This window comes from Oryzias latipes, chromosome 19, assembly GCF_053564925.1.
Source record: "Oryzias latipes strain Hd-rR chromosome 19, Olatipes_Hd-rR_3.1".
In the NCBI taxonomy this organism is placed as follows: domain Eukaryota; kingdom Metazoa; phylum Chordata; class Actinopteri; order Beloniformes; family Adrianichthyidae; genus Oryzias; species Oryzias latipes.
This window is the reverse complement of record NC_136255.1, coordinates 19,289,151-19,307,956: the sequence shown is the minus strand read 5'-3', so window position 1 is coordinate 19,307,956 and position 18,806 is coordinate 19,289,151. Positions and strand designations below refer to the sequence as shown.

Here is an 18,806-nt window from a genome sequence, read left to right as displayed (position 1 = left end):
ACCCTGACAACTTGTTCAATACATATTATTAGTTTTAGTGGGTTCTGATAATGGCGTCCTTCTACAAGCAAACTTTGAACTTTAAAATAGTTCAATGCTAAAAACAGTTGAAACTGCTGAATCGTCACTTTGTTGGTTTACAATCCGCCCCCCGTATAACCTCACAAACTGTCACTTCTGTGTTTGAAAACTACATTAATCCGAATTACTCACTTCATAGTTCACTCTTCTTCAACCATTAAAAATTTACTTGCTGTGTCAGCTCACTTGTAATCATTAAAGTCATGATTTTTGAAGACAACAGTGGTCATAGGAATACTCCCATGCAAAAATAAGGTTATTCAGCTCCTTCTTGAAGTTTACAATAACAATTTTAAATTATTAATGGCTATTTATGTGTATTTTTATTCAATTGACTGACAGCCTAAACTTGAAACAAGACCACCAAGTCTGCAATGGTTCAATCCTTAGATTTTTCTTTGAACCCCTTCACACCTACTTAAGTTAGCATCACATTAAATGGAAAAAAAAAATGGAAGGATATTTGTTTATATAATTACAAATAAAGTCAGGCACAAAGGGGTTAATACCTAACTATGTGTGAATTCAAAGAACGGCCAATCCCACCTCTTAAAAAGTCCATGAATGTTTTCCAAGTCCTGCATTTCTGTAATAACCTTGTAGTTGCCAGTCACTTATAGCTAAAACTTTTTTTTTTCACAAGACAAAATATCCACATTGTTAGTATTTGTTGAAAGCACCTGACATGAAAATAAGTGAAATGACGGCGAGATAAAGGCAACTTCACGTCATCTAAAGATCCTTTAATGCGCAAATTTCTGCACCTTTATTTCCATTGTCTAAATTCTACATTTGTTGGTGTTTTTTGGTAGCTTTTACAGGAAAAATAACTTTACCATACAAAAACGTGACCAAAGCAGTTCAACATTTTTTACAGTTAGGCTTGTCGGCATCTTAAAATGGTTACATTTTGAATTTCACATGACTTTTATCCTAAGTAGCATACAGTCAGGTCTCGTTTGCTGTGCTAACTTTAATCCAACTCATACAATATTAAAATGTAATGATAATGTTATCAGTTGTGACTGTTGCTTCCTCATTGTGTTGAACGTAAGCACAAAAAAAGCATTTTTGTTGAGAGATCAACATGTTTATGGAGCTCTTGTGGTAAATGATGCCATAAACGTAGGCTTGACTTACCATTTTCTGTTTGCACTTCCTTGTTGATTTCAGCCATAAGGAAGCATTACTTATCATCTCCCTGAAACCTATGAACAGAAATTAATTCCTCAAAAACTATTTATCTGATTTGAAAAACAGATAAATAAAAGTTTGTTAAAAAACAAAACAAACCTGCAACATTTTTTAGGACAGAAAATTGGACGTTTTGAGGAGTTCGGACAGTTTGTGTGTCTCTCAGAGGTCCATGCAAAGTGTAGGTTTATTCACCAACAATAAATGTCCTCATTCACAAGCTAAAACCTGGTTATCAGAGCACACATAAAGCAATCGCCTGCTTGTAAACCTTTGAGGCAGGCCCATTTGCTTTGCTGACCCTGTACGACAGTTAACAAGGAAGTAGCAGGCGGAGCAAAGGTTTCTGTGCTGGTGAAGTGCAGGGCCAAAAAGGAGAAGCAGTTATTTACTTTGTGTCATGGCAGAATGTGGCGGGATCACAGGTTAGAAGAGGAGGAGGGTGTTTAAAATTAAAAGTCAACACTTAAACAATTAAAGTTAACACTGAATAGTCTGAGGAAAGGCTTTTTCACTTCTGTTGGTTTTTGTCAGCATCTCAGAAAGGAAAAAAGAGCTCAACCGCACCTTGGGATTACAAAATAATTGAACAATCTAGTAGCATGTGTACAGTATATTGATCCGTGACAAGAATGAAGCTTATATCCTTTAAGGCGGACCGCCTGTTGCTGTGTGTCTTTTTCAGTCAGCTCTGGGTAAGTCTTTTTTTTTTTATTTTAACTTTCAGATCACCTTGACTGAAATAAACAAACAAACAAAACAAAAAAAGACCCCAACAGAGGAAACTTTCAATTTCAACCACAATGAGGGCCTGGAGCGAGATCACCTCAAGCTCAGGTTGAGACGGGGAAAACCACTTTTGTTAAAGAGGGGCAGCAACTGAAATGACAGCGCTAAACTTGAGGACATTCTCAGATTGTGAAACAAGAGCTGCATTTATCTTTCCTCACACCCTCCGTGGGATATTCATAAAAGGGGAAATAAGCAATCTTGATTCAAATCTCATTTATTTCTTATTTGTAACGCTTTTCTTTGATCAATCTCATATTGAAACTAACAGTCTCAATGACTGGTGAAGTAGAGGCGCATAAAAGCATTCAGCACCATCTTTAGAATACGGATAATTCTAAGTGTCATCGCACGACAAACCACCAATTGTAAAATTGGTTTTTGATTTGTCATCTGAAAAGACTTTTTAAGTGTGAATTTTAAACCTTTTTAAACATTTGTAGAAGAAAAAAACAAAGCTGCTCCACTTTCTTTTCTTGAACAATTTGTTACCAGTCATTTCTCAGTCAAATTAATGTCAATAAAGTAAACTTTGCAATGTTGTTTTTGAATAAAAAAAAGAAAATTAGTTGTGTCGGTTTTTTCTGTTTTAACCAAAAGTACACTTTTTTTTACAGCATTTGACTTTTTTCTGGACAGTTTCGTTCAAATTGTCATGAAATGGTTGCTTTTTGAAATATAGTCTTTATCGGGTCAATTTTTATTTTTTTAAATGTCCCCTTTTTCTTTAAGTAATTCCTGTTTAACAGCTCCTTCTGTTCAAATATATCTGAAAAACCATAAATAGAATTCAAAAAGCAGAAATAACTCTGGGTGAGGAGCAATCTGAATTTCCATAAGTTTCATTTTTGCCAAGTCAGGGATAATTTGACACCCTTTTTATAAACTTAGAGCTGCAGTTGTAGGATGTGGAGAGGAAAGGACATTTTCTTTTTTCTTTTCTGTGTCCGCTGACTTTTCTTCTGTGTTTAGGTTTTCACTGACTGCACCACAACATCGCAGATAAACACTGTAACAAAACCGATGATGAAGGACGTAGGGCCGTCTGTAAGAGCTTCAAGCACAAACTCCCAAACTACAACGCCTTTAGTGACAACACCTAAACCAAGTAAGGGAGATGTTTAGTGTTTTTTTTGTCGTTGCAATGTATGTGAATTTCAGTTATCATTTGCATTAGACAACCCAAAATTCTTATTTCGAATAAAACCTTCCACCTTTTTTGGTATAGTTTTTGATGTAAATGTGAAAGAAAAGATTTATGGTAAAGTTAATCTGATTCCACTTTATAGCAGCAGCAGCAGAAAAGTAAAACTATTAAAAATGAGGAAGACAATTAAATAATAATATTAATAAATAATAATAACTAAAAAAATAAAACATTTAATCCCATTTAAAATATGTTTTATGATTAGGAATTGAATGGAATTTATAGCCCCCTATTACTATGATCTTATTCTGGATGGTCTAATTGTACTGTTTTGAATTTAAAAAAAAGTATTACTAATATAATTTGAAATATTTTTACCTCCTTCCATGTTAAAAAAATGGATATTATTTTTTGTCTTGTCTTTTTGAAAATCTTTAGAACCTATAAATCCTGATGGCTTTAAGGCAACTGGACAGAATGAGACGAGCATAACCCTCCAGTGGAACAAAGTTAAAGACATTAGCAATTACAAGCTTACTTATGAAAAAGGTTCAAAAGAGGTTACTTCAACTGACGCCACTATTTCCTCTACAATCGATGATCTGACTAGTGGAAGTAGATACAACATCACACTCTTTTCGATGCGGGGTGAAGAGATGAGTGAAGGAACGAGCATCACTGCAGTAACAGGTGAGATTCTGTTTGATCAAAGGTTAGCAACATCCCAAACCTAACTGATTCACTTCATTTTGATATTTCATGTTTTCACTTACATACTTTTTGCAAAAACATGTTTTTTTTAGATGACCTAAAAGTCCTGACTGCTTTCTATCTTTAGCCGGAAGGAGCAAAATCAAGATTTTTTTTTTTTATTATTCGCTGGAACTTGCAGAGGAAATTTTCCCCAATTCATTTTGTTTTCACTATTTCTACCATGTTTTAAAAATTCTCATATTTTCGTATTTCAGCTCCCCGTAATGTTGAAAACTTCACATTTTTTGATCAAAACGAGACCAGCATTACTCTGACGTGGGACTCGGTGGAGAACATCTCCATCTATACACTTTGGATAAATGGGAAAGAGGAGGAGAACATCACAGAATCATCAAGAGGAACCATAAAACATGTCGTCCCAAATCTGACTTCTGGGACTAGATTTGAGTTCAGTCTCTTTACTGTGTTTGAATATGCCAGAAGCAGTGGAAACGACATCACAGCTGTCACTGGTAGGATTCTGGCTTTAACTGCATCTGGAAACTATTTTTTCTCTCCCAAACCCTAAAAAAAAGAAACTTGTTAGAAATAATTCTGTTTTTATGACAGAAAATGTGATTGAAAAATGAAAAAAAAATTAAATGGTATTTTTCTGTTCAGTGTATAGTTATCCTTATATTTTAAACGTTAAGAAAAGTTTCTCTTTCTGTGCAATTTTGTCTTTCAGCTCCATCTAATGCTGATAACTTTACGCATATTGATCAAAACGAGACCAGCATAACTCTGCAGTGGAAAAGGGTGAAGGACATCTCCAACTATACACTTTTGATAAATGGGAAAGAGGAGGAGAACATCACAGAATCAACAGAATTTATAACACATGTCGTCGGGAATCTAAATTCTGGGACTAGAAATGAGTTTATTCTCTTCACTGTGTTTGAATATGCCAGAAGCAGTGGAATCAACATCAAAGCTGTCACTGGTAAAGCATCCTTTTTCTGATAAAAGACAAGAATTCTGACTTTCACTGCATCTGGAAACTATTTTGTTCTTCACAAACCGCAAAAAAAAAAGAAAAAAAGAAAGAAACAGGAACGTAAAATAAAATGTTTTTCTGGTTTAAAACAATTTTTTGTTTTTTGACAGGAAATGTAATTGAAAATTGAAAAAACAAACAAAACTTTTGTCAATAAGAAATGAAACGTTACATTTTGTTCATGCTTTCCTTCTAATTTATAAATGTTGAGAAAAGTTTCTCTGTCTGCGCAATTTAGTCTTTCAGCTCCCGCTAATGCTGAAAACTTTGCTTTCCTTGCAGAGGAAATTTTCCCCAATTCATTTTGTTTTCACTATTTCTACCATGTTTTAAAAATTCTCATATTTTCATATTTCAGCTCCCCGTAATGTTGAAAACTTCACATTTTTTGATCAAAACGAGACCAGCATAACTCTGTCGTGGGACCCGGTGGCGAACATCTCCATCTATACACTTTTGATAAATGGGAAAGAGGAGGAGAACATCACAGGATCATCAAGAGGAACCATAAAACATGTCGTCCCAAATCTGACTTCTGGGACTAGAAATGAGTTCCGTCTCTTTACTGTGTTTGACTATGCCAGAAGCAGTGGAAAGGACATCACAGCTGTCACTGGTATGGCATCCTTTCTCTGATAAAAGACAAGAATTCTGACTTGAAAAATGAACAACTTATCAATTCACAACCTCACTGCTTTGGATTTAGTTTATTTTACACACATGTATACAGATGCCTTATTGTTTGTCTCACTTGCAGAAAGGGGGTGAACTTTTATGTCAGGGGGCGATAAAGAAAAGTTCTAAATCTGATGAAATTTTTTTTGCCTCCTTAAAATGCAAGTATATTTTATTAATTTCCGTTTAACCTTGTGATGAGATTATCCTTTGTTTGTTGTTTTAGCTCCTGCTAATGCTGAAAACTTCATGAATCTAACGCAAAACGAGACCAGCATAACTCTGCAGTGGAAAAGGGTGAAGGACATCTCTGACTACACACTGAGGATAAATGGGAAAGAGGAGACTAACATCACAAAATCAACAGAATTGATAACATATGTTGTCACGAATCTAAATTCTGGGACTGAAAATAAATTCAGTCTATTTACTGTGTTTGAATATGCCAGAAGCAGTGGAAACGACATCACAGCTGTCACTGGTAAAGCATCTTTTCTCTGGTTTGGTTCAAAGATGCAGATATTAAATCCTTGTGTGTAAAAACCACTTAAAAACTTAAAAACAGGGCAAAATGGTAAATTCAAAAGTTTAAGCTGCTCTCCTTGAAGTGTTTGTCTTCCTCTTTTCAGTTCCTTCAAGAGTGGTTTCAGTCAAGGTGACTGAACGCACTGAGAACAGCATCAGGCTCGAATGGCAGAGTGCAAATATAAACTGGGTCTACAAAGTACTGCTTAACGGCAGTGATGTGCCGGCGGGCTCTACCTCAGCAGATCTTCCAAAACTCCTCCCTGGAACAAAATATGTTGTGAGCGTGATCTCACAGTTCTCTGGATTCAGCAGTGCTGCCTTTGACGTGGTCACAGTTACAAGTAAGTGCAATAGTCTCCTTCCTGATTCCCCATTCCAACATGGAATCTGTAATTTTGATAATTTTCATTCATTGCAGAAATAAATTGCGCCGCTGCAAACTGGCAGGTTACAAACTCCACAATAACAGGAAGAGTTGAAGGCTTGTTCTCCAGTGCGACTGCCGTTCCAAAAGAACAAACCGAAGGATCAGCCAACACCAACCTTACTGGCAGCAACATATTCTTCACTCAGCTCCACCCCGGAGCAACCTATAACGTCTCACTTTTTTATGAAATAGCTTCCGAACATCTGTTGCAATGCAGCCACAGTCTAACACTGAGTAAGTTTGGTTTTTACAATAATTAAATGCACCCATAATACAGATAGCAAAACCCTGACATAACCATTTATACACGGCAGGGTAACAGATGATATCTAAGTGATTCAGGTATCTTAGTGGAGCAGGGGGGTCCAAAGGTTTTGCAAAAAGGGCCGCCACATTTGATGAGGTGAAAATGTGCGAGGTTAAAACCTTATAGTAATATTAAATAAAAATGAAATTTATTTTGCAGTGGAATCATTTGCATTTCTTCAGAAATACATTTTTTACTGTAATTACTGTGGATTTCTTATTTAAAAACCAGATATAAAATAAAGAAAAGTCTGACTTCATATGAAATATCACACATTTACTCTTAAATGCTCACTGTAAACTTCTAAATTTAAATCATGTCAACAGGAATGTAACACAAATGGTTATCTTATTCAGAACTAGAAACCATTGTGGTTTTGATCACCAAAACACATGCCCGTAAGAGAGAAAAGTGTTACAAAAAATCGATATATATTTTGCTGAAAAAAACCATCAGGCCTCCTTTTTTTTAACATAAAAATGTTAAAAATATACCAAATGTTCTAAACCTAAAATGTTATTTTGAAATTATTACTTTCCATAAACTCATTCAGTTTTTGTTGTGAAACTTATTGTTAAGATAATATGTTTAGTGAATGCATACGTTTTTATTTTCAATATTTTGAAATTACAAATCAATTGTGTACAAAAGAGTTTGATTTTCTTTCAATAAAGACATTATTTTAATTTCCAAATTTTGAATTAATGTTCTTATTGTCTTGCAGTTCCTCCAACTCTAAATCCTCAGTGCAAACACAGGGGTGGTTATTCTGTCAAAGTTTCCTGGGAAACAGTAAAAGGCGTGTGGACCTCTGTGGAGATTAACATCAATGGGAAAGTGAACGATGTACCTAGAGATAAGACAGAACTCCAAATAGATCAACTTCAACCAGCTAAAACATATAAAGGATCTTTAGCTTCCGTGTCTGGGAAGGAAAAATCTGCAGAGGTGGAATTCTATTGCTCCACTGATCCAGCAGGTTGGACTTGCTTAAAGCCGAAGTAACTTATTTAGAGTTTGAAAGTCATTTCTAAACTTTTTCTGCGTTTTCAGGAGTTATCGGAGGGTCAGTGTTCGGTGTGCTGTGTTTGCTTTTGCTGGTGGGTCTGGCTGCTTTCATTTATATCAAAAAACCAGATATCCTCAGGTTTGTGCTGTCACAAAGACACGTCTTTAGCTCCATTTGATGTCAAACTAACTTAAAGATTCCTATTCCACAGCAGAAAAAAGCCTTTTATTGGTGGATCCAAGCAACACAGTGCAAAGGGAAAGTATGTAGAATTTTTGAAATAGTCTTTTCCTTGATTTTCTTTTCCTTATAATCTGATCTCAATCCCTTTTGTCAGGAAAATTTCTGCGGCTAATTTCCCAGACCACTTTCATCAGTTAAGTTTGGATGAAAACCGGGGACTTAGTCAAGAATATGAGGTACGCTGAACTGTTTTGCTTCCTCTCTTCCTCCTCAGAGTCAACAGACAGTGAAAACGTATCAAAATCAACGAAACGTTACATGGTTTTTAATGTTCTGTAAAAAAAATCTAATACCATACGACTCCCACTTAGGACCTTTCTGCTGTTGGAACAGACCAGGCACGCAGGGCAGCTCTCCTGCCTGACAACAAAGTAAAAAACCGCTTCACCAACGTGCTTCCATGTAAGTGTACCCTCCTAAGAATTGGAAAAACTTGCCCAAAGTGGTCTTAACTTTTCTCTGACTCAGTCTGTTTTCTCTCATTAGACGACTGGTGTCGGGTTAAATTAAGCACCTCTGGCCCTAGTGAGACTCTAGACTACATTAACGCCAGCTACATGCCTGTAAGTACTGAAGACCGTTTTCCTTTATTATTTCAACTCCCAATGAATATTTTGGAAAACTTGATTGAAATGCTATTTTATTTTTTATTTTTAAATAATTCAAAGGATCAACTAGTTTTTAAAGACTTTTGTGTCGTATTTAAATTAAAGCTTTAAAATATAATCCGTCTATAAGAGATTGAGTTACAGACACACTCCCATAAAAACCATTTAACATGTTCTTGTGGAATTTTTCTGGTGATGGAGGACACAAATAAAGAAAATTAAGCTTAAACTAGCATTTGTCAATATTTAAATTATAAATCAGTAGCAGGTGAAAAAAACCTTGAAAATGAGCTTGTTTGTGATGTAGAAAATACTCTGTGCAGGTCAGAAGCTCCCTGCTCTGCTTAAACAGAGATCTCTCAGCGGGGTTGCCAGATGCCAAGGTCCGGCCCACAACTCAGAGATGAATTTCTAAGAACTCCTGCCCCTCTGCAGAAACAATGCCCTAGAAAATGACCTCTTTGCTGGGGATTTTGGCTAAAAATGGGATAAAAATAATTATAAGACCACTTGGAATGCTAGGAAATTAGATCAAAGGATGATCAGAGTTGGTCTTTATGGTGCAAAATGTCCAAAAGTTGTTTTTTTGTGATTTATTTTCTTTGTGAGAATGTTTCTGACATTATACCTATCGGTCCTGTGATGTTTAACTGATGCAGCAGATCGGTGTTCGGATGCCGCTGTTGAAGGACAGAGGCGTTCGTTTTGCCCCCACTCCACCAATTTGAACTGCACCCCGTTAGCACATGAACACACGCGCACTCACTAGCAGGATGGTGGTTACGCTGGACCCTGTCTACCGCCACGACCTGGGTTGGATGGGCCGGTGGCTGGTGCTGGTGCGACTGGGGTGTCAGGGGAGGATCATGTACTCCAGATCTGGCGGCTCACTTTCTATGCGGTGGGGGAGTCTATAACATCCGAGCCAGGGGCCCCGTGTTCTTTGGGTGTGGGTGGGGTTCCTTGAATCAGGGCTACCCTAAAAATGTTCCATCTTTGCTAACAGCAGCTGGGGCCCTGTCTTCTTGCTGTCTTCTTCACGCTGTCCCTAGGCCCTGTTGGGGGTCCCTCGTCGGTCATTGGTATCCGCTCTACCCCCCGGGTGGCTGGACCGGGTCTCTTCCCCCGGTTGTCTTGGTGGGACTGATGGACAGGCTGCCAGGGGTGCAGTGTGGGCTGGTCGTGGGTGGCCCTGGCTTGCTTCTGGGGAGTGGGGGCGGGGGGCTCAGGACCGCTAGGTGGCGTGTCTCTCATCTGGGCGCTGGTGTGTGTCTCAGCTGGTCGGGGCTTGGGTCTGGGCCTGGGACACCTGGGGGGAGCGGCAGGTCCCTTGGACAGCTGGGACCCTGACCTCTGTGCTCTCCGTTTCCCTTTGGTCCTGGGCCGGGGGGCTGTGGGGGTCAGTGTTAAGGTGGCTTCTAACTTCAAACATCTTCTCATCAGAATTTGAGTTTATGGGCATTTTAAAGCAAAACGATCAAGCTTTAAAGTTTGTTATAGGGTGACAAGTTTTCTTTGTATTTGGAAAATGTTTAATTTTGTTTTGTTAGACTAGGGATTTGCTTAATCCTTTTAACCAAAAAAATAGAATCTTGATGAAGTGCACTAACTACAAAAACAGACGCCCTAAAGAAATAAGCCAAAAATGTCTAAAATGTAAAAGAATATCTTTATAAAAGGAAAAAAAAGTTAAAAGTTGAAAAACTTTCTTGATTATTAAAATTATCAAGATAATTTTTCTTGCAAGACAGAAAATACATAGAAACAAGAGTCTTTTAACTTTCTTGAGATTCAGTGCAGTGCTAGATCATAAAAAGAGTATTTACGCTTTAAGATATGTTTTTAAAAAATCGGAAACTTTTGCTTAATTCTTTCCTGTGTTCAGAAAACCATCCCAACTTAAAACATGCTTCTATTTCAATCATGAACATTTAACCTCAATAAAAATGAAGGTTTTGGAGAGTTTCTTGGCGTTGGGACTTCATCAAAAATGTGCAGAGGGAGCTCAAGTTTGGACTTTAAAAATACATTAGAAGCAACATTTCCCTTAGAGGATTGAACTAACATTCCTCTGGAGTCATATACCAAATTTTAAATAATCAAAAAAGCCATAAAGTTGACTTTTAAATGTCACAAAGCTGATTGTTAAATCCTTGATCCTGTTTTCCTTGTGTCATATAAGCAACATCAATAGTGTTTCTTAATTAAGCTTTGGGGGGATTTTGTCAAAATGAATCACTATGAAGCTTTTCATCTGTATACATAATTTAAGCGATACGTTTGACTTTTTATGCTTTTTTTGTAGCTTTTTAAAGCTTAGTTTTAATGTTTGAGGTACATTTGGGATGAAACCATTACTTTTTCAGTTTTGACTGGAATTTTCTGTCTCATGGCCACATGAAATGTCTTTTAAGTTAAGCTTTTTGGGCTGCACAAAAGATTTTTATTAATTTTTATACAAATTAAACTGTTCATGACCTTTCAGGGCTACACCACCAACAGAGAGTATATTGCCACACAAGGCCCCCTGCCTGGCACAGTAAAGGACTTTTGGAGAATGATATGGGAGCAGCAAGTAAAACGCATTGCCATGGTTACCAACTGTGTGGAAGGAGGAAGGGTAAGCTTTTAAAAAATATGAAACATTCAGTAAAAGATGTGTTAGTGAAGAATCACATTAAAACTGAATTTTGAAACTTGAATTCTTTAATTTCTTTAGGGCAAGGGTCTGCAACCTTCATGCTAAAAGAGTCCAGTTTCTTATTGACGGCCACAAAGTCCCACTTCACTGTCTACAAATGACACTTTATTGCAGTTTTTGTGGCCATTAATTATAACATTTACTTTTTAAATGTTTACAATAACTTTAGTGCTATATTTCTCTATATAACAAGTATAACATCTTTTTAATTTGACAGCAGTTCCTTTCAAAATAAAATACATCATGTTTAAAATAAGATCCTCCTGCTGCAACAGATTTACTTCAATTAGAAAAGATTCTAGAAAAACCAAGTTTTCCACCATTGTGATTTTGATTTGCCTTGGGTGTTTTTCTCCTTTTACTATTTAACATAACCATAGCAATGCTTGTTTAGAATTATTTTTTTAAATCTGTACATACTTTAAGAACATTGCCTCTGAACATAGAGACTTCTTTTTTTCCATGAGAACATATACATTTAAGCTTATTCTAATAAATGATAAACCACTTTGACAACATTACACTTTTTACCATAATTTTGCTCGATTGCCTGACATGAAAATAACAAAAATGAATTAACAAATTAACCAAAACTACAAATGTATTAATTATTCAAAGCCAAAGAGCCACAACGGAGGGATAAAAGAGCCCAATGTGGCTCCACAGCCTCAGGTTACAGACCTCTGCTTAAGGGTATTTTGTCAGCAAATGTAAAAATGTTTTCTCTTTGCTTAGACAAGAACAAATGCAGATTTAAAAAATGTATTTATATTTTTTTTTAGACCAAGTGTGAGCGATACTGGCCTGAAAACGGCAACCCAGGCATTTACGGAGAGATTTCAGTCACTGTCACATCTGAGAAGAGGGACACCAGCTGGACGCTGAGGGACTTCACTGTGAAACATGTAATAAAAATGTTAAAAACATGTTATCTCACATGTATATGTGTAAACTTTAGGAAACATAAGTGTGAAAACTGCACTTTAAACTTTTAGTGATGATGATCGAATGTGTGCGTACAATCTTTGTCCACAGATGAAGACTTCAGAGGAACGCACAGTGAAACATTTCCACTTCACTGCTTGGCCTGATCATGGAGTTCCTGAGAACACGGTTGTCCTGATCCAGTTCCGAGGACTAATGAGACAGCATATAGACAGTGAAAGCAGCAACGCACCGACTGTCGTTCACTGCAGGTAGAGAACAACAGCTTGCACTCAATATGGACTCCAGAGAGATGTGGTATCAAAAGAACTAGATTGTGACTCACATTTTTAGACTTTTTTTTTTTTAACCCTGGTCCAAAATTACCCACTTAATGTGCGGGATTACCATAAGGTATGCAGGAACAGATGGACAGTGCTTTGCAAATTTCTTCAACCGACTTGGGATGTATCAGACACGTTAAGTAGTTGTTTTTGAGTCTGCATTTGGCTGAAGAACAATGTGACACAGCAGGACAAGATGCTACACAGTTCTCTGCCAACACTCTGGTGCCCAGCCCATCAGAGGAATTTTTTTTTTTTTTAAAAAGAGTAAAAAAAGAAACGTTTTTTTTAAACATACTTCCTCTTCCTTTAGACACGGGCTCTCAGTATCAGTGCAACCAGAGTACCTCAGACCTTTGCAGAGCCTGAAGTAGCAGCATTTTATGGGTCATCTCTGACTAAAAGAAAGCTTGGATAGGAATTTAAAGCTATATTTAAAAGTGTAATATTGCAATTGTGCATTGTTTTTCAATGAATTTCTGTGAAAGCTTTAATGACACAAGTGTGGCAGGATTCAGTCAGATAAAATATTGAAAGTGAGAGGATTTTTAGAAGCAGGACATCTGAAGCTTTAACTTATAAAGCACTACAAATTTCCTTTTTCAAACTTAAAAAGGATGAAATGGTATTTCATCTGCTGGATCAAACACCATTAGTAGCAGAGTTAAAAGGGTATTCTGACTTCTTTTTTCATCAAGATCGTGAATGCAGACTAAGAATTTAAAACTTAAGAGGTAATAAAAAGGTGAGAAGTTTTTAAAGTTCCACACAAAACTGGGTCAGTGATATTTTCAGACTTGAACTGCTAGAGGAAGTAGCTGTTACTTCTATAGAACTGTGGGGCTTGTGGTCATTGGGTGATAAAACCTTTTTTTTTTCAGGATAGTTTAAATATTTTTTTGCTTTTTTTTCTCTTAGTGCTGGAGTGGGGAGGACAGGTACTCTCATTGCCCTCGATGTGCTGCTCCAGCAGCTTGGCAAAGAACAAGCAGTTGATATCAAATACTTTGTGAGGAAGATGAGGCTGAACCGACCGTACATGGTGCAAACAGAGGTGAAAAAACTATAACATTTTCCATCTTCAAGCTCTTCTTTTGGATGTGTGGATCATCTCTGCAAAATGCATGCTTTTTTACCTAAATCAGGGGTCTGCAATCTGTGGCTCCAAAGCCACACGTAGCTTTTTAATCCCTTCATTGTGGCTCTAAAGCTAAAAAAAATAAAGTTCTTCATATTAAAAAGTTACTCTAAAGTAAAAAGTTAGTTAACAGCAAAGTGAAAACAGTAAAGCAAACTAACTCGAACTTTATCCAACTCATTCACAAACAGTCAAATAAACAGGATGTCACTCGTCATGGCTCCTGACTGCAGTACCCAATAGTTTAACAAAGTCAAATAATTTTTTGGACAGATTTATGGTTGCCGTTTACTACAGAAAATCAATTGGAGGTCAGTAAGCACAACCAGAATACGTGCTTTAGATGCACCGCATTATAAGATAGATTTGTCTACTTTTGAACAAATTCAATTTTACCTTATCGTTCAAAAAATACGGAATTAGTCACTTAAATAGCTTCAAATTACTTTTGCAAGTTAGTTTTGACAGAAATGCACCACAAATTATGAAATAACCTTTTTTTTTAGCACTGCTGACAGTTTACTACTTACTACACACTTGCGGAATTATTATGATCCAATGCAACTTAGACAGTCTTTTATTTTGAAAAGAAGTCATGTCAAAAGTTATAAACTATTTCATATTTTGAAATAAAGAAATTATCTCTTGATAATTGTGTTTTAGTGGTGCCAAAAAAAAATTGTTTATTCATTTTTATCATAATAGTTACGACGTAAATTCAAATCAGTCTTATTTTTCTAAAGCGTGAAGTAAGAGATTGTAGTTGCAGTGTTGAAGATTGCAGACCGCTGACCTAAATCCTACCAACCACAGCACAGACTTCTGCAGTCCCCATGATCCGCTCGTGTTGGTTTCTTTTTTCAGTCGCAGTACGTTTTCCTGCACCAGTGCATCATGGACAGTCTGACGCCCAACACTAACCTGGATGACAACTTTTACGAAAACGTGGGAGCGGTCTACGTCAACGCCACTGCCCTGCGAGAGCTTTCTCTAGCGCAGGGCAAACACCCAAACTAGTGTCTAACCTGCACTCAGACTTGAATGCACTTAAGCAAACTATAACTAGCAAACATGTACCAAATATTACATATTTTCTGTTGTTATTAATTTACTGCATCTGTTTAGAGACTTTGTTTTATTTGCCAAGTGTATAATTTTATTATCAAGAAACAATTAGACTCAAGGTGAAAAGAAAATGTTTAATTAATATAAACTACAATAAAATATAGTATATTGTACAGTAAATTAAATATTTTGCGTTTACAAAATATCTAGTTTAACAAATGTATTGAAGAAACTATAAAACTTGAACTGAGTTGTCTTTCCAGAGCCACCGTAGTTCTTTTTGCTGAACAGATTCATGAATTCTGATTGGTTGTTGCTGTCAGAGGAAATCTTGACTTCTGGGTTCTGAAAAATTCTTGTTGATGAGTTCCTTTCGGGCCATCAAAGCATCAGAGCTGGTTTCTGCTGTCAACTGCTTTCCTGAGTAGAGAGACTCTGCTTTTCCTGCTCTAGCCGGAGGAGGGACGGAGAACTTCAACGCTATGTTGTGCAGCACGCTGCACGCCTTGATGGTGTTCAACTTTTTGTTCAAAGAGCCCTCCTCTGTGAAACCGAGTTGCATCAGACACCTGAACCGCCGTTTCAGCAGGTCCAGGGTTTCTTGCATGACGCTGAGCATCTTGGCGTGGGCCTCGTTGAAAAGGACTTCCTCGTTGGTTTCAGGTTTGGCCACAGCAGTCAAAATATGTTTCCCCAAGAGGTAACCTGACCCAGCTTTAAGAAAACAAAAAGGGAAAATTAGTCATTTACATAAAAAAAAACACAGCAGCAATAAAGAAATATTCATTCCATAAACTGAAAAGTCTTTTTTTTCATAGTTAAATTAGGGCAGTTTTTTGTGTCAAATGCAAAAAAAACAAAAAACTGAAGGAGAAAGCAGTGATGCAAATCCCTTCACAACTAAAAACAGAATACCATATCCTGTACATGTTTTCTTCTTTCTATTAGTACTTTAGACACGGATCTCCTTGAAAAGTATGTTTTTTTGGTGTATGTGCAATACATGGGTATATTTTGGTCTAACTTGAATTAAGAAAGACAAAAAGAAGAACACTTTTACTTCCAAATGGTTTTAACCCGAGGTTTTAATCTCACTTTTGTGATTTCCTTAAATTGGAAAATGTGTGTTAATTCTCAAATATCTCAAATCTAATGCTCAATTTATTCAGAAATACATTCTAAGTAATAAATAAGGAAGCTCTAATAAGAAATGCCTCTAATATTTTATTAAATAAATAAAAAATGACTAACTCTTTGCTACCATTATGCCCTAAAAGTTATTAAAAATGTCTTCAGCTTGTTCAGAAAGGAGCAGCTAGATTGTTTGCAGGAACTAGCAGAAGAGATCACATCACTCCTGTGTTAGTCTCACTTCACTGACTCCCAATTGAATCTAGAATTAAGTTTGAAATCCTCCTGCTAACCTATAAGGCCTTAAATGGTATAACCCCATCCTATATTAAAGATCTCATAGTCCCTTATCACCCAAACAGAACACTTCGGTCACAAAAAGCAGGACTGCTTGTGGTTCCTAGAATTGTAAAAGTACAGTTGGAGTTAGAGGCTTTAGCCACCAAGCCCCTGTTTTATGGAATAAACTCCCAGCTCATGTAAGTGAGGGAGACAGTTTCCACATGCATGGTTGGGCTTAAAACACTTATCTTCGGACAGGCTTATAGCCAGGCTAGCTAGTAATTAAAGAATATTTAACCTATTGCTCCCTTACCTAACCTACTGCAATGAAGTTTGGGGGAATAATTACAATTTTCAGAACAACTTTTAAACATATTTCTCTGCAGAGGGAAGATGGTTTCATAAACCAGGTCAGGGTGGCCCCATTCGCCCTGCTTGGATGAATATTATATTGTATTAATATTGATATGCTAAAAAATATAGATTTTCTACAATTATTATAACCACTCACTATATGTGCCATAGTGTATGCAACTTACTATTAACATGTTTGAACTAACTTTAATAACAGTATCAATTAGTTGTTGGTAGGCTGCTAGAAGTTAGAAGCTGGGGAAAGTATGGTGCACTGGGGTTCTGCCCTCATCGCTGGAAGGGCGGCCGACCCCTGATCGGAAGATTGCAGGTTCGATTCCCGCCTTCCTCAACCACGTGATGAAGTGTCCTTGGGCAAGACACTGAACACCACCTTGCCTCTGGTGGAAGGTTGGTGCCAGTGCTCGGCAGCGGAGCCGCCATCAGTGTGTGAATGGGTTTGTGACTGTACAGCGCTTTGGGCCTTTGAGGCAGGTAGAAAAGCGATTTATGAGAATACACAATTTCTCCTCTATAGTTGAATCTAGCCCAGTCTGTTTGGTTTAGTTCAGCTATAACCTATTGAATTCTATGACTTCATGTTCTTTATGATTTTATTTTTATCGTACAATGAAGCCCATTGAGACAGCTATGGTTGTATTGTTGGCTCGTCTCGTGCCCCAAGCCGTCCCCCAACTCCACCTGGATGGAGCCCATCCACTGGACTATTCAAACATGAAGCTGTAGAGTTAGTTCAGGTGCGTCGCCTGTTCGTCCTGGGAGAGGATCCATCCTTCATGTGGACATCGCTGAGGTTTTTGAAGGTCAAACGATCCAACGGTTTACATCCTGTTACTGAGCTCCATCTTTCCACTGTTTGAATACAAACTATTGCTTTTTTAAAGATTTTCCTTTTAGACATTTTTATTCTTTAGAGGAGCACTTGGTGCATAATTGAGGTATTATTAGAGAGAGAGTTCAATAAACAGTTTGTTTTGGGATGTGTATATTTGCTGGAATCTCTTTAGGGGGCATCAGCTGTGATTCAGACTTTAAAGAAGTGCTTCCTCATATTGTCTTACCGATTAACCAGTACGGTCCGTGCAGATCCTCCTCCACCTCCCTGCCTTTGAATGAGGACTCCCAGAGTTCCTGCTCCGAAGTGCTCCCTACGCAGCATTTCTCCACACTCAGGATGTTGCCCTGGGAATCGCATATGAACTGGCTCACCACCGACGTGAAGCCCTGCGCGTTGATGAAGGACTTAAAGAACTCCTTCTCATACGGAGAAGCCCTGATCTTAAACTGGGCAGGAGCCATGGCTCCCAGGACGTTGGGGATTTTGCAGAACTCTTTAATGACGGCGGCGTTTTGAATCCTGGCTTCCGCGGTGAGAGGGAAAGAGATGAACACGTCCGACATCCCCGCGATGACCCCCGATGCTGAGCTGGCGACGCTCGTGAGGCTGGCGTGCAGGCACGAGCCCACTTTCTGCACCACGAGCGGGCTGAACGCGCCATGCGCGAAGTAGTTAAGAGCCACCATGACGAACGCGTCCACCGGAGGCGAGGGTTTCTTGCAGGAGACCGTTTTCATGCGGATTCGAACGGCGTCGACGATGAAAGCGATGCAGGGCCGCGTGAGGTGGAAGTATTCGAACAAAGCGGCGTCGTTGAATTCGTCAAAACAGGTCGAGTTCTCCTTCTCCGCCGCTTCTTCTTCCAGGAGAAGCTCGTGCACCGCCAGCCACACCGGAACAGCAAACGTCATTTTTGTTTGTTTGGAACGTGTATTTGAAGACAATAAGCACAAAACTAAACAACAAAAATGTGGAATACTTGGAAGAGGAGCAGCACCCTGTTATTGCTTTTCTTCGTCTATCAATAAAGTTAACAAAACGCAGCACCAAACTCACTACTGCCCCCTGCTGTACATTTAAAGATCTTTGTGCCAATAACAATAAATGACACACAGGACAATTTTCAAAATGAAACACCAAAAAATCTCCTTATTTGTAATAAAATGAAGTGTAAACAGAAAAGGAGGGAAATAGGACCCCCAATCTTTTTTTAAAATATCTTTTATGCACTTTTGTCATCTTTGAATTGT

The 18,806-nt window shown here is 37.8% G+C and overlaps 2 protein-coding genes across 3 annotated transcripts; one reads left to right on the top strand and one right to left on the bottom strand.

Annotated features, from left to right (window-relative positions):
• Positions 1-1,608: 1,608 nt before the first annotated feature.
• On the top strand, positions 1,609-15,732 carry LOC101159389 (protein tyrosine phosphatase receptor type H). 2 transcript variants are annotated; one of them, XM_020712352.3, is made up of 20 exons: positions 1,609-1,970; positions 3,037-3,172; positions 3,650-3,901; positions 4,180-4,437; positions 4,653-4,907; positions 5,320-5,577; positions 5,863-6,117; positions 6,266-6,505; positions 6,583-6,825; positions 7,623-7,877; positions 7,952-8,045; positions 8,122-8,169; positions 8,245-8,326; positions 8,462-8,552; positions 8,637-8,713; positions 11,244-11,378; positions 12,242-12,364; positions 12,495-12,655; positions 13,646-13,781; positions 14,730-15,732. In XM_020712352.3, the coding sequence occupies exons 1-20, from the start codon at positions 1,908-1,910 to the stop codon at positions 14,880-14,882; spliced, it is 3,315 nt and encodes a 1,104-aa protein (XP_020568011.1). In that variant the 5' UTR covers positions 1,609-1,907; the 3' UTR covers positions 14,883-15,732. The 2 variants fall into 2 exon arrangements, with proteins under 2 accessions (XP_020568011.1, XP_011486381.1); XM_011488079.4 differs by having other exon boundaries at positions 8,119-8,169.
• On the bottom strand, positions 15,051-18,616 carry LOC101157649 (putative nuclease HARBI1). Its single transcript, XM_004080327.5, has 2 exons — positions 17,780-18,616; positions 15,051-15,644 (listed from the first exon to the last, which is right to left on the bottom strand). The coding sequence occupies exons 1-2, from the start codon at positions 18,465-18,467 to the stop codon at positions 15,250-15,252; spliced, it is 1,083 nt and encodes a 360-aa protein (XP_004080375.1). The 5' UTR covers positions 18,468-18,616; the 3' UTR covers positions 15,051-15,249.
• Positions 18,617-18,806: the final 190 nt, after the last annotated feature.

Excerpts from the sequence above, each read along its gene's own strand:
- LOC101159389 (XM_011488079.4), top strand. The coding sequence starts at position 1,908 with ATGAAGCTTATATCCTTTAAGGCGGACCGCCTGTTGCTGTGTGTCTTT. Across the intron at positions 7,878-7,951 it reads TTGCTCCACTGATCCAGCAG|GAGTTATCGGAGGGTCAGTG; the intron begins GTTGGACTTGCT and ends CTGCGTTTTCAG. Across the intron at positions 12,365-12,494 it reads GGGACTTCACTGTGAAACAT|ATGAAGACTTCAGAGGAACG; the intron begins GTAATAAAAATG and ends CTTTGTCCACAG.
- LOC101157649 (XM_004080327.5), bottom strand. The coding sequence starts at position 18,467 with ATGACGTTTGCTGTTCCGGTGTGGCTGGCGGTGCACGAGCTTCTCCTG. Across the intron at positions 15,645-17,779 it reads CGGACCGTACTGGTTAATCG|CTGGGTCAGGTTACCTCTTG; the intron begins GTAAGACAATAT and ends GTTTTCTTAAAG.